Source organism: Nilaparvata lugens, chromosome 1 (assembly GCF_014356525.2).
Source record: "Nilaparvata lugens isolate BPH chromosome 1, ASM1435652v1, whole genome shotgun sequence".
Classification (NCBI taxonomy): Eukaryota; Metazoa; Arthropoda; class Insecta; order Hemiptera; family Delphacidae; genus Nilaparvata; species Nilaparvata lugens.
In genome coordinates, this window is record NC_052504.1 from 89,581,767 (window position 1) to 89,601,762 (window position 19,996).

The window sequence follows — 19,996 nt, forward strand, 5'->3', positions numbered from 1 at the left end:
AAAAAATTGATCGAGCCAGTCTTTTGACTGCGTTCAAAATATTTGATCGCCCGTTTGGCGGCAGTCAAAATTAGCCATTGGTTTGACCGTGGTTAAACGTAGCTGGTGTTGGTGGAACGAATTATTCTGATTTGACCAGCTGATAGACTTTAACCATGTTCAAATGCCTTGACCAAGGTTGGTGAAACGGGGCATCAATGTTTGAAGGTTTGAATTTTTAAATGTTTAAATGTTTATATGTTGCGCATTTACGGCGAAACGCGGTAATAGATTTTCATGAAATTTAACAGGTATGTTCCTTTTTAATCGCGCGTCGACGTATATACAAGGTTTTTGGAAATTTTGCATTTCAAGAATAATATAAAAGGAAAAAGGAGCCTCCTTCATACGCCAATATTAGAGTAAAATCAGACTATAGAATAATTATTTATCATAAATCAGCTGACAAGTGATCACACAGATGTGTGGAGAAGCCAGTCTATTGCTGTATTTCCATATATAGTCTATAGTTTCAATCAGGTACTTGTGGATGAGAATACTGCGTGAGGTCTACTGTTCACAGAACTACTAGTGATCAAAAAATTTCATCTCAATTGGGAAAATTCATTATGAAACTATTGAAAAATATAATTTCTTGCTTGATAAAATATAAATGATTATTTTAGACGAGAACGAACCGTTAATATTACATCAATAAACCTGTATCAGCTACCGTCTATAGAAGGCATTGGACAAGACAGAGGATCGGCAACGTTGCTCTGCTATCTTTCTCCACTGCCATTATAACGTGGACCTCACTATAGTGAATGAATAAAAAACGGACTTAAAAATCTTTCCAAGATAGATTGAAATCAATAATAGGCTCACATCCTCCCTTCTTGAGAAAGGTTTTAAGGATAGTTAATGAGAAAGTGATTCTACTATTAATTAATGCCATACAAATGAGTGGCAGATTATTCTCATTTGTTCAACCATAGAGAAGCGAATTCGTTCATCTGATATTCGTTCATCTCTGGATCAACTAACAATATGTCGACTATAATATATCAACAATAATATATCGACTGTATATTATATGCACGTACGATAATATATAGGGGTGCCCCCCAAGCCCAAAATCCCAATGACGCACCCCTCCTGAATGTCCCAATTTTAAATTTTTTCAAGTTCCAGCCTTGCCAAAAATAGGCAGGCACCCTCGCAAAAAAGGTTGTCAGTCGTTTTATTGAACACTGCTGACCTTTTTTGGTTTTTAGCACCCCCCCTCCACCGAAAATAAAATTGTTTTCAAGTCCCTTCCAACAAATCCAAGGAGGCTGTCTACGTCCTCGACCACCCCTCATGTGGGCATCCCTGCGGTATAAATGTGCATATACTGACGATTCGAAAATTTATTTTTGACTGATTTACTTGTAATATCAACTAAGATTCATGTATTTTTGTGTTCTACATGACTGTATTTTCAAACTAAAAATATTATTTATTGAATCGTACAATAAGCACATATCATCAAATTGATAGGGAGAAAAAAAATAAGGTAATCTTGTGCTATTTCTCTCACAAATTTAGAAGGTTACACATAATCCGAAATAAGTTAAACCTTGTCAAAATGTATTTGACACTTGAAATACAACATTTGTAGTCTCCTATCATCCAGGAATAAATACCCTAAATTGTTCGACACTACTTCTAAAACACTCTTTATAATATTGTATACCTTATAATATTAAATTTATTGTAACTTAATGGCCCGGTTGCACAAAAGCCTGTTAAATTTTAATCATGATTAAATGCCACCAGAACCAATCAGAGAAGGCTTTCTTGGAAAGAAGGCTTCTCTGATTGGATCACCTGGCATTTAATCATGATTAAAATTTAACAGGCATTTGTGCAACTGGGTCATAGTAATTGAATAGGCCCGGTTGCAAAAAATCCGTTTAATTTTAATCATGATCAAATGCTAAAAAAGAACCAATCATAGAAGACTTTCTTGAGCAGAATGCTTCTCTGATTGGTTCTCGTGGAATTCAACCGATTGAAATTCAACAGGCTTTTGTGCTTTTGTGCAATCTGCACAAGTTATCAAAGATATACTAACAATATTAGGATACTAGATGACATCAGAGAAAACTTCTATAATTCTATAGGTTCTGCGCGCTATCTAAAATCTGGCAAAGGAACTACTCAATTACGAGTGAACAGAAAGTCCTATTCCGCTGGCCTTCTGTGCTATATTTGTATTCTGTGATGACATGTGTATCATAGACTTTACTAGACTTAATAGAATAATTTGATTGATTTCTATTTTTTTTAGTATGATGCTCGTAGCCCATATGAATAGTTGTGATACGATTATTAAAACCATCACACAATTCATTGTTATAAAATTTCAAAATTTTCAAGAATTTCAATTAAACGTCAAACTTACTGTAAACGTGTTTGGATGTACAAGCATGTTGCAATCAACTTCAGCGAATCCACAGTAAGCCAAACATCTTCCGGTGTTTCTTATCACAATTTTACTCTTGTATATTGCCATCGGATCATCAATTTCATACTGAAATACAACCATCTACTCATGACAGGTTCTCATACCATGGATACTCATATTTTCATACATGTAGGCCTACATTATATTGTAGAGTTGTTTCTATTGGTTCCAGAGTGATATATACATTGTGATTAAAGCTCATATATACAAGCTCAAGATCAGAACATTATACTCTGTCCAGACTGCCATGAGCGCTGAAAGATTAAGCCGACCCTCGCTCCCCCACGCGCAGGCACACACGCCCGGCCTACCTGCGCCATTGATATAGTATGTATACTACGTAGTATCAGAGAAAACTTCTATAATTTATTCTTTAATTGTATTCTGTGGTAGTATACAGGAAGACAAACTGTCCCTTTACTCACACACACAAAAGGAGACTGCGCTTGTGTGTGTGAGTAGTAAAAGGGTCGGCCTAATCCTTCAGAGCTCATGCCTATTTGGACAGAGTATAGTCTTGTGAGCTTCAAGTTATTTTGTACAATTATAATACTTCTATTCTTGAGAATATTATGTGATTGTATGGATGAATTTGTACAAAGAACAAATAAATTTGTATTTGAATTCATCTTTCCAATGTTGAGGGAATCTATGTTTTTGAGTTGTGGAATTTTTGTTTTGATCTGGCACCTGCTAAAAAACCCACGGGTTCAGCAGGACCCAACAATGTAAAAATGTTTTTCTAATAAAATTGATTGATTGAATGAAAATTTCAGTCTGTAGTCGCTGCAGAAATCTTCATCTTCAGAGCCTGGTAAAAAGCGTTTGCAATTCCATAATTGTAATGCTCGTGTCTCAATTCTTATTACACTTTAGTACCTCATTAATTCTTGAAAAATTGAACGTGTCAAGTTGATCACATGCATATTTAGTAAGTGTATTAGAGCTTGAAATTGAATTCTTCAAGCAGATATTTTCAAGCCGGCACCGTACTTAATAGTCTGTAGAGATTCTCTATTTTTATGTTCCTACTGTAATGAGTTCAACTATAACTTCTATCTCTTTCAAATATGATAATCATTATACAGAGTGTTTCAGAAAAACGGGAAATTTTGAAAGTTGAATAATTTCAAGAAAAACAAATCTTCAAATAAAGTTTTTCATATGATTCAATAGTAAAAATAATGCCATTTTAGAATAAATAATACCGTGACATTTTATTTTTTGAAGATGAAATTTTTCAGATGTGCTCCTTTTCTACGCAAACATTCATGTAGTCTCTTCAACACATTGTCCATGGTTTGACGTAACATTACAACTGGAATTTGAAATCGCTTCTCGAATCTTGGTTTTCAATTCTTCCGTTGGTGCACAATTGAAAGCCAAGATTCGAGAAGCGATTTCAAATTCCAGTTGTAATGTTACGTCAAACCATGGACAATGTGATGAAGAGACTACAGGAATATGTTTGCGTAGAAAAGGAACACACCTGCAAAATGTCATCTTCAAAAAATAAATGTTATGGTATTATTTATTCTAAAATGGCATTATTTTTACTATTGAATGATATGAAAAACTTTATTTAAAGATTTGTTTTTCTTGAAATTATTCAACTTTCAAAATTTCCCGTTTTTCTGAAACACCCTGTACTTATATGAATAACTTTGGCTTGCTCAAAGGAAACGGGAACAAGGTTTCACCTTATTTCTCCAGCAGAAGAAAATCCATCTTTGAAATATTAAAGTCCACTTACCTTAGAGTGAAATTACCTTGAATGTAATTTCTGAAGGTTTAGTAACCCATCCTTTATCCAATAGTAATTTCCCTTGTTTGATTTTCTCCACAAATGATTCAGAGAATCGAATATTTTTCATAATTTCTTCATCAGGAGAAATTCTATTTATTTCTTCAAAATCATGTCTTATGGCCTGAAAGAATTACAATCACAATAAGGTTTAAAGAATGCATAGTTTCCTATTGTCTCGTCTATATATTATTTTCTAATATAAGTGAATATTCACTTGAACATTCAATTCCGTAAAATGTATGAATCATCCAGACACATTTATTTTTATCATGTACAAGCAGGTAACCTATGCACCGGGGAAATTTTGATATAGAGTGCAATCTCCTCATGTTCAGTAGACTAAACGTAAAAAAAAGAATAATCATTTATTATTTTAACAAAATTACGTACATAATTATTATCATAGTTGCAAAAAAATTCTCAGCAAAAAAATAAGCTTGATAGGTCTCGAGCCTGCACATCATTCACGAATCACGATTAAATACATTTTTATACCTTGAAAATTTTGTATTTTGAACTTTCAAACTTTTGTTGATAATGTTAGTTATGTAGTGCGAGAATTCTTGGGGATAAATGATAATGTTCTATTCTATGTAACTATTTACATTCAATGTAGATAAGGTTACATTTAGCAATCAATAGAATGTACTATCACACGTGCTGCCAATTAAGCTACGGTTTAATTCTGAGAAAGCACTGATTGGTTAGGCTTCTATTGTTACGTAAACTCTGAAATCAACTCAAAATTAAATAACTTTATTTCAAATATCAAATCAATTAATATTGAGATGAAATAAGTCTATATCCATTCTTAGTAAATTAAGAATCTTTATGCAACATTTCAAGTTAATCAGTGCAGTAGTTCAAATGTGATGACGCGTCAAACATGTATTTCGAATCCAGAACATGTATAAACCAATTATTTCCTCTATATTAATTATAAATTACTAAACAGAATTAGTAAGCCGTGATACAAAAAACTCTGTATGATGGAAAACACTGAATCATGTCTATATTTTATATTGAGTCTGTCTCAAGGAATAATTAATTATCAGTATACTTATTACGACTGTTGTTATGGCAAGTCCTTCCTATACCAAATAATTGAATTTGAGAATACTTATGTAAATAAACAATGATGAACTTGAGTTTCAGTTGGCATCATAATTATTAGTTATGTTATTCGAGTTATTTTTTTGATGCAATAGCAATACCTTATGAATAGCCAAATTTTGATTGATAGTGGAATTTGATACGAAGAGATTATCCTCTCTTGGTTTCTGTGCGTCTGTTTTGAGTAACAAGAGACTGTTCAAATGTTCTTCAATGTTAGTCTTAGATGAAGATTTAGTTTTGGAAACATTGGATTTTTTCCGCTCTCTCACAACAGAAATCTGTCTCCTAATACTCTGTGATACTGATTTCTGTTTTATTTTCCTTTGAGGTTTAACTAGAGGATTGAATTTTCTTTTCAATCTCTGTTCAAAGAGTAAACGTTCGATGATTTCCATCCTTCTCCCAAACTGCTTCTTTCTCTTGGTCAACTCCAGTTTCCTCAAAGAGAATATACAGAATCATAATATTATATAATACAATATTCATTCTACAAGTGTCTAGAGACTAGAGTGGGAAGATCTTAAGTTGTAAAACATAAATTCCAATTCAAACGTGGAGTATTCAATTGCAGGTGCAAGCAAAAGCATTACTATTGCATTACTACAAAAAATCTGAAACAATATTCAAAACTGAAACGACAAGACTGTATTTAAAAACTATCGTATCGGGCCTCTCTGTCTTCGAGTGAGAAGAAAGTAATATCTCTTTTGAATCAAGACTACAATATCTTGAAACATAATATCTAAAAATAGTAACTACAATTATCTTGAATCTAATATCTAAAAATCAAAACTGTACTTCGATTCAATATCAAACTTATTAATTTATTCCTGTAATGGAGAATGAGTTCATCTCCATTGTACTGATATTTATTTCCAGACATTTTTTAGTAAATTTTAAATAAGTGATCGAGAGTATATTTTTGTGGGGGGAAATGTATTTATCAACCTCCCTGATTCGTCTTGCAGTTGGAAATTTGGTAAGGTGATTTGATCTATTTTATCATTTTTAAACAAGACCTACTTGTTGGAGATCAAAGATTTTACTGTTTATTTTTTATTCAAGGTCCAATTTTCTGTTTAATGAGAACTTTCATGATGATAGCCAACCTCCGCAATGAAGAAGGTACTCGAAGAAGAGATTCAAATTCCATTTCAAATTACAAAAATACAATACTGAATTTACATACAGAAAAATACTGTAATTTAATTTTTTAGATTTTTCTTACTCAAGTTTATTCTGGACTTGATGACTTTGAAAGTCTCCTGAAAGGGTGGGTGGAGGTGGAGGAGGTCTCATCATACTATCATCTCGTCTTGTTTCCAATGGTTTGACGACTTGAGTGTGACAACATTGAGTGTGTCCAATCACCACTCGTGCCTTTGCATTCCCAATAGCTTCCTAAAATATCGATTAACTTCAAGATGTTGAATCAAGAAACAGTTTACAATAATAACTATTAGACTCTTTCTAATAAGGGTTTTCTAATAAGGGAAAGATATTTAATGCATTGGGATACTTGTAAACTGAACATTTAAAACATTATTATTCATCGAAGATCAATTGAACTCCTGTATAATCAGAGGGCTCCGTGAACTTGCAGTGCACAAGCTCGGATATTTTGACTCAAAATTCGTAGTTTATTGTCAATTTTTTTTCGGACTTGTGCACTACAAGTTCACGGAGCTCAATCAGAGAACATTAATAGATTGTTATAGAATAGTTATATTATGCAAGTAGTTATTGAACCCAATAATAGTAGATACGTCACAGAGCTTTTTAATAAGAATAAAACATTGAATGAATTAGGCTACTTGTAAACTAGACATTTAAAACATTATTTTCCTACAGATACCCTGAAAAGTGACCATTTATGCACTGATTGCAGGCTGCAAAGAATCACTTTTCCGCACTAGTGCGCAAAGTGAGTACTTTGCGTACTCCAGATTTGCAGCATGACAACGCAAAATAGTTAGTAGGTTATATGGAGCACCAGTGCAGCAAAATCAAATTAAGTTGGTAACAGTGAGTGGGCTGCTATAGTGAGCAGAGGTGCAACGAAGCACAACGCGCTAATTATTAAGTAAATATTATAACCAAGGACAACGACAGCACAGTGCCACCACAGCACACACCACACAGCCGCCTCGCCATTCAAACACTACTACATTATTCAGGCAATTTTACCCATAATTAGGTACCCACTTTTCATATTCAATGATAACTGTAGGAAAAATTTAATGTGAAATACGTGCGCAAAGTTCGTTTGCTGCACTCAAGAAACCATTCCGCCCTCGCCTACGGCTCGGGCGTAAACGTTTCTTTCGATGCAGCAAACTGTCACTTTGCGCACTAGTTGCACAAATAACTATATTCATCAAAGATCAATTGAACTGCTGTATAATCAGAGAATAGTGAAAGGTTGTTATAGGATAGAATAACGAGTAGTTATTGAACCCAAAAATACGATACAGAGTTTTCTGATAAGAAAAAACACTGAATGCATTAGGCTACTTGTAAACTAAATATTTAAAATCATTATTATTCATCGACGAATAATTGCAGCAATTCAATTAAGCAGGGAACAATAATAGATTGTTATAGAATAGCTATATGCGAGCAGTTAGCTATTGAACCCAATAATAGTAGGTACGATACAGAATTTTCTAATAAAAAAAAACATTAAATTCATTAGGATACTTATAAACTGAACATTTAGAAACATTATTATTCATCGAAGATCAATTGAACTGTTGTATAATCAGAGAACAGTAATAGATTGTTATAGAATAGTTGTATAGTTATTGAACCTAATAATATGTATGACAATTGAATAAAAAGCCATGTCCACACTGAACAAATGTTCGACATACATGTTCGGCAAACATGTTTGTTGAGGAGCTCATGGACAAACATTTTAAAAAGTTTGGACAATCATTAATTGTCAAACAAGAAATTACAGTTTTTCCAAACATTTTCAGTGTTGACAGATTTAAAACATAAAACCTGTTCTCCCCACTTACAAATATTTTGTCTGGTGACGCGTCCACACTGGCCACGGGCAAACATTGTTTGTCAAACATAATAAAATTTGCCCAAACTGTTTCAACGAACATGTTTGTCGAACATTTTCTCAGTGTGGACACGCAATCTATGAATATTGAATTGGACTATTTGGTGACAAGAGATTTTTCATATTGTTCGAAAACAAAAATACAATTCGATGATTATTTGATTATACCACTTGATCCTTCTTAAAACGATAATTCAACCTCAGCTTCCATCCTTCACAACAAACAGATATTGAAGCTAGAAAACGAATAGTGTCACAAAAGATCAGCATACTCACTCTCAATAATCTGAAACTCTCAAGTTTCTTGGAGAGTGAAATGTTCTTCCTAAGGTAGTGATTACAGGCGGGAGTCGAAATCCTGGACCTCCGTTTCAAAGTCATTTTTTTATCTTTGTTGGATATTTCAAAATCCTCGCAGCAGTATGGGAACAAACCGAGTCCACCATTCACTCCTAGAAAAATAAGAATGATTTTTTCAGTAATTAACTAATAAAAATAAATTCGAATCTTTAAGTCAATCTTCCAAATTTCGTACGGTTATTTTACTTGTTTGAGAATTTCATCATCATCATCTTCACTTCAGGGATTGGGCTTATTACCCTGTTCCGGTACCCATCTCTTTCTTAGCCTCCCTACATATCTTTTTCCAGTAGGTCTATAACAGAGAAACAATATCGTTAGTAGATATCCCATGGTATAGGGCGTTTATGTCGCAACTTCTACTGTTATCTCAAGCCGATTACTGTCGATTATTGTCGATTTTTACTGTTTTGTTGAGGTGAGAGTGTATGAACGGCACAATATGAGAGACTACCAGTGTCACACAGCTTCACGGGAAAGAATAACAACATGAACTATTGGCTTGAGATAACAGTAAACGTTGCGACATAAACGCCCTATACCATGGGATATCTACTTATGCTATTGTTTCTCTATGTCTATAATTTTGTACTTCAAGGGGCATTCTTCCAGGTGGTATTTTATCCAAATGACTGCACCAGTTGCGTCTATTTTGTATTCTTCTTCCATGCAGAGGAGCAACCTATAAAACCTGTCTTAAAAGACCTAGAGAATTTCAAAGATTAGAAATTCATCATCTATTCACCGAATGGAAGGCATGAATCTGTTTATTTACAGAAACAATGAAAGACTTCACATGCCATTATTAATTTCTATAAAACTAGTGAAAAAAGACTTAATAAACTGCTAATTTATGAGTATAACAGCATGAGCTAAAGCTATATTGAATGTATAAGTTGATGGATTAGTATTTGTATTTTATGATGATGATAATTATCATACTGATGAATGAGTGGATTTGGTGATTCAAAATCATTGAATATACTCGTACAAATAACCACAATATTAGCTTTACCACTACACACAGAGAGATTGATTGATTGAGTACTTTATTTATGTAGATTACAATATATACTGGCTTATACACTTATATATAACAACTTAAAATACAGCAAAATTATACATGAATTTACATAATATAGACTGAGAAAATAATTATTGAACTGTATATATGATATGAAAAAAGCAATTTGGAATAACTATAGATAATATTGTTATGCATCTACATAAATTGGCGGAGCTTTGGACATATCAATGTCCATTCTTCGGAAAGAATATTAAAAATATCCTTCTCACTAACTCTCTACCAAAAGAGAGAGAGAGAGAGAGAGAGAGAGAGAGAGAGAGAGAGAGAGAGAGAGAGAGAGTGAGTCAACCAACCATTGGTCCAGGTACTCCTGAGTTGCAATTTTTCAGTGATGAGAAGATCACGCACCTAGTAAGTGCAAGAACTAGACGTTCAGTAGAACAGGAAATGGTTATACTGCAGAGGAAGTCTTTCATATATATTCTAAGAAACTACTTCAATCAACATAAAAATATCATATATCGTTGGTCTCCAACTCTCGATGTGATTCATTGCTCTCATTTTCTACCAGAAAGTATCTCCCAGTGGATGTTTGTTTATCCAACCATAATACTGAGCTCTTCAGTAATTATTTTAGTGGCAATAAATAAATTGTTTTTAGAGCTATTTGACGACGTCTAAAAGAGATTTGGTGGTCGTCTGTTATGCGTTAGGTGAGGGTGAACAGAAGAGGGGAGGAGGGGAGGAGGCTGGTGGTGTGTAGCGAATCGAGTGTTAATGGTGAAGGGTACGGGGGGGAACAGGAGGAGACCCCTCTTTCAGAAAGGGGGTCGAAGTGTGCCTGAGTCGCGGCTGGCGGCTGGGTGCCGTTATTACAAACCTCTATATTATTCCGAAGAATGTAAATTGAAACTTTCGTTGAAAACAGTATAATATGAAAAAGTATTTGTACCTTTCTAGGAGTACTTATTTCCCTAAATATAGGTTTATGAGTGAATTGTACCGTGGTATATTCATATTATAGAATAAAGTATACAATTTGAATACGGGCAAAGATTTTTCTTTTTGCTGGTGATGCCTAGAAATTTTATAATTGGGTATTTCTGCTCTCATGTATGTGTAATATTGTATTATGAACAATTTATTTTCATTTTTTCTCGTGTATGTATGTGTATGAGTAAATTATTGTTTGTTTTCTTTTTCGCAATAAATGCATTTGATTTGATTTGATTTGAATGTAAATAGACTTACATTGGTACTCAATATTATTACTTTTCTTAAACACCAAAAGAAAAATATGTTGTAGGAAGATACTCTTATGTAGGGTTGACAACCTCCCTTCTTGGCCAATGACGCACATCCCCGAAAATTGATTCTTTATCACAAATGGCAATGTATTGCCAGGTCTTGCAAGACCCATTGCATACTAACACTGCATTATAATTATATATGAATGGAAAAAGATGAAAATTTAACGTATTCAGAACAGAAAATAGATATGTAGTTGAGTAGATAACTTCTAGAAACAAAGAGTAGAACCTGGAAAATTTTTACGTATCCTTGTATAAAAGGTCAAGTGGCATGATAAGGTACGTACAGACTTCCGCGCCACGAACACGCGTACTTCACATTCCATTAGCTGATGCTATGATTATTATACATGGCTTTATCTTACTGTTCCTGTACAAATACAGAAGATATGAAGAGCCTTGCAGTAGCTAATGGAAAGCGAAATGCGCTTGTTCGTGGTGCAGAGGTCTGAACGTAGCTTCGAATACTTTTCCATTTTTCCGAACTTTTTTGGAGCTCTCCCTCTCAAGATCTGTTTTGGAGATCACCTCCCACCAAGAATTTCAATGAAGCCCTCTCTGTCAAACTTCTTCCCCCTCCCCCACCTGTAATACCCATGTTCGATGATTGTACTACCGTACTATCGAGTAGTTGCACTTACTTGTCGTACTCACTTATTAGTTGGTGAGTCTTCAGAATAAATAAAGTGCCGTAAATTCTAACAAGCTTGATTAAAATTTCAACTTTATATTCATTTATAATTTTTACAATGAAGCACTGATCGGGAAAGAAAAGCTAAGGATGCTCCATGTACTATTTCTCTCCCAAATTTAGATAACATCTCAAAATTCCGAAAAAGGGTTATTTAACTTTACTTTTTTTTAAATTAGTCCATTTTCACTTAAAAACAACACTTGATTTTAGAAATCAAGTACAATATCAAGAAATCATGCTCACAAGAGAGTTCATTCAAGTTTGCTTGAACAAGTAAACTTGACTCGATACTCGAGCAGCACACAACGTTTTCGGTTTAAAACTTCATAGGCATATCAAACAATTATAATCTTTAACCTCAACAAAGCTAACTATAATCTTCAACTTCAACTTAAAAACGCTAATGCAGCTTAATTCTTGAAGTAGTGAAGTGCATTTTTCAAGCAGCTCTGAAATGAATTGGATACGTGTCACAGAGACAAGTTCTCACAAAGACAAGTTCTCACAGAGACAAGTAGTGTTTTTTACTTTCCTTGCCCTATTACCATAGGTAAGGAAAGTATTGCTTTCCAAAAAAATTTAAGGTACCCTAATTTCATGTTTCTTATACGTTTCAAGGTCCCCTTAGTCCAAAAACATGATTTTTGGGTGTTGGTCTGTGTGGGTGTGTGTGTGTGTGTGTCTGTGAACACGATAACTCCATTCCAAATTAACCGATTGACTTTCAACTTAAGGTCCTTATACCATGAGGATCCGACAATAAAAAATTCAACAAAACTCTATTCAAAATGGCGGATAATGGCTAAGAAACCATATTTTTCATGGTTTTCTCGAAAACGGCTATAACGATTTCATTCAAATTTATACCCTAGATAGCTATTTATGAGCCTCATCAACTGACATGAGTCTCATTTCTGGGGAAATTGCAGGAGCTCCGTAATATTCCTGAGAAGAATGAATTTTGTTAAATTTCTATCATGATTTTCTCGAAAATGACTGGGCCGATTTTTTTCAAATTCATACCCTGTATGGTTATATATGAGCTCTATTTACTGGCATGAGTCTCCCACCTGGGAAACTAACATGGGTTTCACCCCACCCTTGAGAAACTTACTTTGTGAACTCCTTCTCGTGCGTGAGGTAGGTAGGTAGTAGAGCAGTTTCTTCAAAAGAACACATGTCGATATTCTATTTGTAGAACAGCCGTTTTGACAACTTTCAAAAAATCCTCAAATTTCATAATTCAAACAACTGAAAATGTATACTCTGAAAGCAAGAACAATAGTAGTTCTAATTATTTAGCCGCCAATCGACATAATGTTATTCCCTTAAATTATACTCGTTTAATAATGAGGCTTATAGATCAATGAGCAAGGAAAGTTGTTTGAGTGTACCACACCAGATTTTTAACGATAGTGGTGTCGTACATGTCGATAGTGGTGTCGATTTTTGATTGTGGTGTCGATAGATGTGTTTCGTTTAAACACATTCAGAATAAGTCAGGGAGGTTTGTAGATACGGCACCAGGCTGTGGCAAGTCAAAACGAAAAACTCCGTCAGGTGCTGCGTGAAATTGCGGTGATATTAATAAGTATACGAACCAATTTGTCTAAAGAGCAACCACCCGTTTATCAGAGCCGCAACTAATCGCAACCCTCTACTCCCTCTTCCCTTCTACCTCTCTCTTTCGTCCTCTTCTGTTTTCCCTCGTCCCTTCTCACTCTTTCATTCATTTTCTTCTCTTTTTCCTCTCTTTTCAGCAGCAGATCAGACCTACCGGGACGTTGGCTCATCCACACCACTCTTATATCTGCTGCTTAACTGCCTAGAATAGAATGCCATTACATTTGCGCTTTCAAACACATCATACTACGCAACGCCCATTTGAAGTGCGTGTCTAACCAGAGGAGAGTTCTGAGATAATTGAAATACTGACTTTCTTCAAGAAAGGTTACCCTTTTATGAAAATTTTTCAGAAAAGTTTTGATTGATTTGATTAAATTTTCTTCCCGGAGACTCTTAAAATAGTATAGGAAATTATTGTCAAGAAGGACTACTTGTCAAAAAAAAAATAGAAGAATACAAAATAAACGAGGAGTTTGGTGCAAAAATGACCTCAGTCACAAAACGTAGTTTTGAGAAAATTGCATGTAAAGATTTTCTCATACTTTTTCTCAATATTATCGCACCCAATCTCTTGAAGTGTTTATATCAATGAAAATTCAATATTTTGCTACTGAAATGATGAATAAATAGTTTTTATTACTTTTATATTTATCATAGAAAATAAGTCCACTGAGGTCTTTTTTGCATCCATCAACAGTTTCAAGGCAGAAAGTCATGTCTCTCAAATATATTCAATACGTTTTATTGATCTATTGTTTAGAATAATAAACTATTCAACTATTAAGATTGATACTCATAATAACCTGGAGCATAACCTAGCAAACCGTAGGTGCAGTGCTGCGATGCCATCAGAGTCAACGACTTGACGTTCAGCACTGATTATATGAAGAGTCTGCCAGCATGCTGACAGAAAATTCCGTATAACTTGGTCAGTTTTCAAGATACAGCGATGAGATTTTGATGGCATGTGCTTGAAATGATGGAGAATGATTTTAACCGTTTGATGCAAAAACGACCTCAGCCGCCTTAGGTCGTTTTTGCACCCAGCTCCTCTATATACATCACATTATACAATGTACATGACAATATTAATTTAACGCTCCCAAAAATTTTCTCCATCCATAAATTTATGGATACTGTAGTATACCCCGCTTGCTAGATATTTTTTCAATAGCTTTTTGAAAATATCCTTATTCCCATTTTCTCTCAAAGCTGACGGTAGTTTACTTATAAATTTGATACCCATATGAGAAGGCTTTCTCTCATACTGAGCTGTCCTATGGTATTGTGCAGAAAATTTACTCTTATTTCTTGTGTCATAATTATGGATGTCACAGTTTCTCATATACATTATCACTTCGAAAATGTACAGTGCAGGCACAGTTTGAAAGCTGCAATAAGTAAAGTTTCTAAAGTTTGAAAAGTGTTGAAAACTATAATAGTATGTAGGAGAATTCCCAATAATTGTTATTGAATTCTTCATTTTTGTAATGTTGAATTGAAATTGAAAGTATCTTCATGAATTTTATGTTTTTCGCCTTCATCGCCACATTTCCCCTCCTCAGACTTTTTTCATTGTACAAATTACACTAAATGTGAATGAAATTATTATATGAATTCAAAGATACTTATATTTATTTATAAAATAGAATTATAGTACCCTCTTTTGAAATTAATGAAATAGAAGATTAAAAATATTGTATTTTTAATCAGTTTGAGAAAGGATAATATAATCATATTTTATAAGTAGATCAAATTATAAAATAAATAATAAGGCAGGCATTGTGCTATGTTTCTCCCGAATTCAGTTAATAATGACACAGTACCGAATAAAGGTACAATTTAATCAAACTTCGTTCAACGACAACAGTGGGATTCAATTTTGATTCGAATTTTTTAAAAAGAATAATCACCTGATTCATAAAAATGAATACTATTCTAAATCGTATTCTATTATATTAATCTTCATTAACTATTTTTTCAGCAATTTCCACAACTCTATCAAACTGTTCCTGATAACAATGAATTTCACACGCTTTTGTCATATCTCATCTCTCAAGTTAATAAAGGATATTTTCATTTAATTTCATCTCTCCACCCGAATTTTCTAAGCTCGTGCCGCGTTTCTATGCTAATGAGCCGTCAGTTAACGGCTGATTAAGCGTCCACGTTATTGAGCTATCACAGTTGTTGAATGACACCCGACAAGAAGATGGAAATAAGGCGTTGACAACGCTGTTTCACGCGTGTAATGCCGGTTAAATAAGATTTCGACTTGGTCTTTTCGCGGTCTCGGGTGAAGATGAGGCGGAGGGCGTTGAGTAGTACGAGTACGAGGTAGTTAGTGGTCGCTCAATTTCGGAGGTTGAAGCCGTGAAGTGTGGAACGGCAAGGTGTAATAAGGCCGAATTATTAGCATAGAACGATGCTTTGACTAGTGTCGCACATTGATTTGTTCTAGTTCTCTCACGCTGCTTGGTGGCGTTTAGCGGGGGCACTTTTCGTTGCTTTTGCTGCACATGCGTCCACAGGCTGGCCTGCCCGCTTCGTCTCGGCTGTGGTGTGTTATCGCTCCTCAAATGTTGGCATCACTGACCTCAACTGAGCTGAAATTTTGTCTAATAGCCATTATGGTACCACTCGATTGATTTGGAAGAGAAAACTATTTGAAAATAGCCTTCACACCTTTTGTATATTATATTGTTCTAATAGCTATTTCCATCTTGGAAATGTGAATGTGAATTTAAATGAGAAAATATGAATCAGAATGTGAATTTGTTGAATGGCGTGTATACAGTTCTTGTGAATTGTCGCTCTCAATGCTCAGATAACAGATTCTTATCGTTTATCCTACATCATATCAATCATTGGCAGACTTGCAATGACTAATATTAGAAATGCTTCAATTGGAATAAATGAACTATTCAAGTGTTTTGCTTTGATTATGTTGAAACTGACTGCTAAATTGTTCACATCTTTACCCTCAAAGGATTTTATGGATAGTTTTTCTGATTTGTGATGAGTGAGATCAAAATAACGTCTATCGAGTTTTCAACAATTAGAGGAGAGATATTATACTCAATGGCCTGAAAGGTTATCTCAAAGGACGGAGAGGATTTGAAGATGTTCTTCTTCTAGTCATTCTTCTAGTCTGGTAGATTCAGAATAGTAGATTTGACTTCTCACTCAGGATTGTGTGTGGACGGGGTCGCGTCATGTTCGATAAATCTTATAACCTGTTGTCATCCCATTCAGGCTCTCATAATAAAATCTCCTCCATCATTCATTCATTTTTCATCAGTCGCTGATACTGATTTTGCACTCCAATCAGCAACTGTAATGCCGCTTCTACACTCTCGCCAAGTGTCGACGAGCGCGTGAGTGTGGATGGCTACAAGTATCCCACCGCTCACCTTCAATCCGTCCTAGTAGTTCTGTGAACAGTAGACCTCGCGCAGTTATAAACCGAAGCCTCGTCTTATACTGTCCATCAGAGTAAATCCTGTCTGTATGTCGTGTCGGCGAGATATCGGTGTGAAAACGTCTGTTGGGGCTGGTGTATCAAAAATGCTAACATCAAAAGCTAAAGACATTCTGGCAACAGGTCAGGCCGAGTTCAAAGCAGAGAAAGATCGAGAGACAATACTATGTTATCTTAGTTATCAATTGCATGCGCTATTTCATGCAATCAATAGTTCATTTATTAGTGCATAAAAATTGCATTCAATGAGGTATGCAATTAATATTCCACACAGGAGCTGACTTTTTATCAAGTTACATTGAGATATCAATTATTGCATGCGTCATTGCATACAATTAATAATCCACTCGACAGCTGATTTATGATGAATAATTCTATAGTCTGATTTAACAGTAATATTGGCGTTCGGAGGAGACTCCTTCTCCTTTTGTATTACCATTAAAATGAAAAATTTCAAAAAACCTTATATATACGCCGACGCGAAATTTAAAAAGGAATATAAATTCATGTCAAATTTCATGACAATCTATTGCCGCGTTTCGCCGTAAATGCGGAACATATAAACATAAATATAAACAAATATAGAAACATAAAGAGAAATGCAAAACCGTCGTCTTGAATCTTAGACCTCACTTCGCTCGGTCAATGAACAGCGAGCGACTTAGCAAGTGACTTGACGAGAATGTGGCGCTGGCAGAGCAAATTACACAATTATTCTTATCACTTTCTGGTAGATCAGAACGCAATCTCAGGTAGATTCTTCATTTTATTCCACAAGCTGCTGCGTTTCTGTCGATTCATATTACCATCAATAGACATAACTTCCTGTAAAGAAACCCCAGTTCCATTTAATTCGAATGCACAACAAATAAATTGAACTGAATTTTTTCGTCTGTCAAGTTTACCTTGATCGGCATGGTCTGCATGTAGCCTTGATATTTTTTCCACCGACACGAAGGTTGAATCTAGTCGAGGGGGGGGGTCGATCGATCGATTCTCTCAGTAAATGTGACAAAAAGCGAGGTGGTTTTGAAGAGAATGAAAGTGTTGTATACCGATGAAAAACTCGCGTTTTCCCACTCGCCTCTCTGTCGTTGTTTTGTTGGTAGTGTAATTGTGTGATACAGGAGGCAGCGTTGTCAGGTTGTGACGTCGGTCACTGGACTGTGACGGCCCGTGCGCGGGAATGCGGCTGCGGGCGACGGAGGTCCGTCGAGTGGAGACGCACACAACCAGCCAACCAGAGGCCCGGCTCCATTTCGAATTGAATACATGTTACAAACCTTCACACCTCGCTGGTCATCGCCTGTTCTGTAATCCTTGCCGGACGGGGCGGCGAGGCGGGGAGGCAATCGACTCTCATGGCGTTCCTGTATCGTCCTTGTTTGATTTCCATCTAATAACTCAACATGGATAAAGCTTCCATTTGTAGCCTATACAACTGATATCAACTTGAAAAATTTTCACTGACTCGACTGTAAAAAATTAAATTGACTAACTTACATTTAGTTATAGTTCAGTTATTCATTTATTTATTCGTTCATTGTATAAAACACTATACTCATAATATAATTATGACATTGCAGTTATAGTTGATATTTGGCCGCACCAACAAACTATCTCCACGTAGTTCGCTCCTCAGCATCTTTCTCTGTCGCTCCAAGCCTCTCCATGACAGTCTTAACCTGTTACCACCATCTCTGTCTGGGTCTCCTTCCTCGAGGGTTGGGTGCTAAAACTTTTCTCAAATTGGACTCTTCTCCTCTCCTGAGCACGTGCCCGGCCCATTGTAATCTCCTACATTTTATTTCTCTTACAATGTCTGGGTTATTGTAGAGGTCTCTCATTTCCTCACTCACTTACTCCGAGGACCATCTATCTCTAAGTTGAGACTATGAAATGTTTGAAACTTTCAATTATTGAAATGTTTAAGGCTCACATCTACGCGACTCAGGTCGAGAAGAGACTCGACTCTAGTCGAGAGCATGTGTTTCCAAATGGTGACACTCAGACCAGTCGATTCTAGTCTCCGCGACGTCACCATTTGGAAACACATGCTCTCTACTAAAGTCGAGTTTCTTCTCGACCTAAGTCGCGTAAGTGTGAGTTGATCCTAAAACGACTACTGACGACTTTTTATCGTGGGAAGATGAAGCTGAATATTTTTTTCTAAATTCAGGGGCGTGCATCAATGGGCTTGTGAAAAGGGGTGATGGTTACCCCTGATATAATTTAAAACTTGTAACTTATTCAATTGAATTAGTAATCAAGTAATCAGTTTGATACCTCAGTCACAATTCATTCACTATAAACAGTTAACATACTGCTTATATAATTTGAATTCAACAGATTCGTTTACTGTGTCATCCAACAATTGACTTCATTTTCCGTGCTGCCCGATAACATTAGTATAATTGCTTTACAAAGCTGTGTTTGGTTAATTTTGAAGAATAGTTCATGAAATCTCGTTCAATCAATTATTACAGTATGGTACTAAGAACCTGAAATCCATGATAGTAAATACGAATTGCAATTCCGGTGGTTTGGAACGTAACTACCTTCAGGCCTTTCAACTTCACGTACCAGTCGAGATTGTTATAGTAGTCCTTCACAAACGACAACACTCATGGGCGGTACTATTCAACACATCTAGTTCAGCAGAAACAATAATCCTACTTGATGATTGAAATTCACACTCAAGTATAGTAATCAGAAAATTAATCACATATAGAATGAATTAGGAATAGCGTTGAAAGTTTAGACTCTAGAAAAGTTCTGATTGGATATATGTTATTTCAACGTTGAATTCCAACTATCCAATGAATTAGGAATAGCGTTGAAAGTTTAGACTCTAGAAAAGTACTGATTGGATAATTATATGTTACTAGCCGTCAGGCTCGCTTCGCTCGGCTGGCTTCTCCACACATCTGTGTAATCACTTGTCAGCTGATTTATGATGAACTAGCCGTCAGGCTCGCTTCGCTCGCCATATCCGTCAAGCAAGGGGGCTC

The 19,996-nt window shown here is 35.3% G+C and overlaps 1 protein-coding gene across 1 annotated transcript in view; it reads right to left on the reverse strand.

The window, feature by feature from the left end:
• Positions 1-19,996, reverse strand: part of LOC111061484 — a 72,919-nt gene that overhangs the window by 40,834 nt on the left and 12,089 nt on the right. Inside the window, exons 2-6 of the mRNA XM_039445013.1 lie at positions 8,764-8,939; positions 6,643-6,815; positions 5,513-5,852; positions 4,261-4,419; positions 2,429-2,557 (exon numbers count right to left, since the gene is read on the reverse strand). Coding sequence (XP_039300947.1) covers positions 2,429-2,557; positions 4,261-4,419; positions 5,513-5,852; positions 6,643-6,815; positions 8,764-8,868 — 906 coding nt within the window. The 5' untranslated portion in view covers positions 8,869-8,939. The remainder of the gene's footprint in view (positions 1-2,428; positions 2,558-4,260; positions 4,420-5,512; positions 5,853-6,642; positions 6,816-8,763; positions 8,940-19,996) is intronic.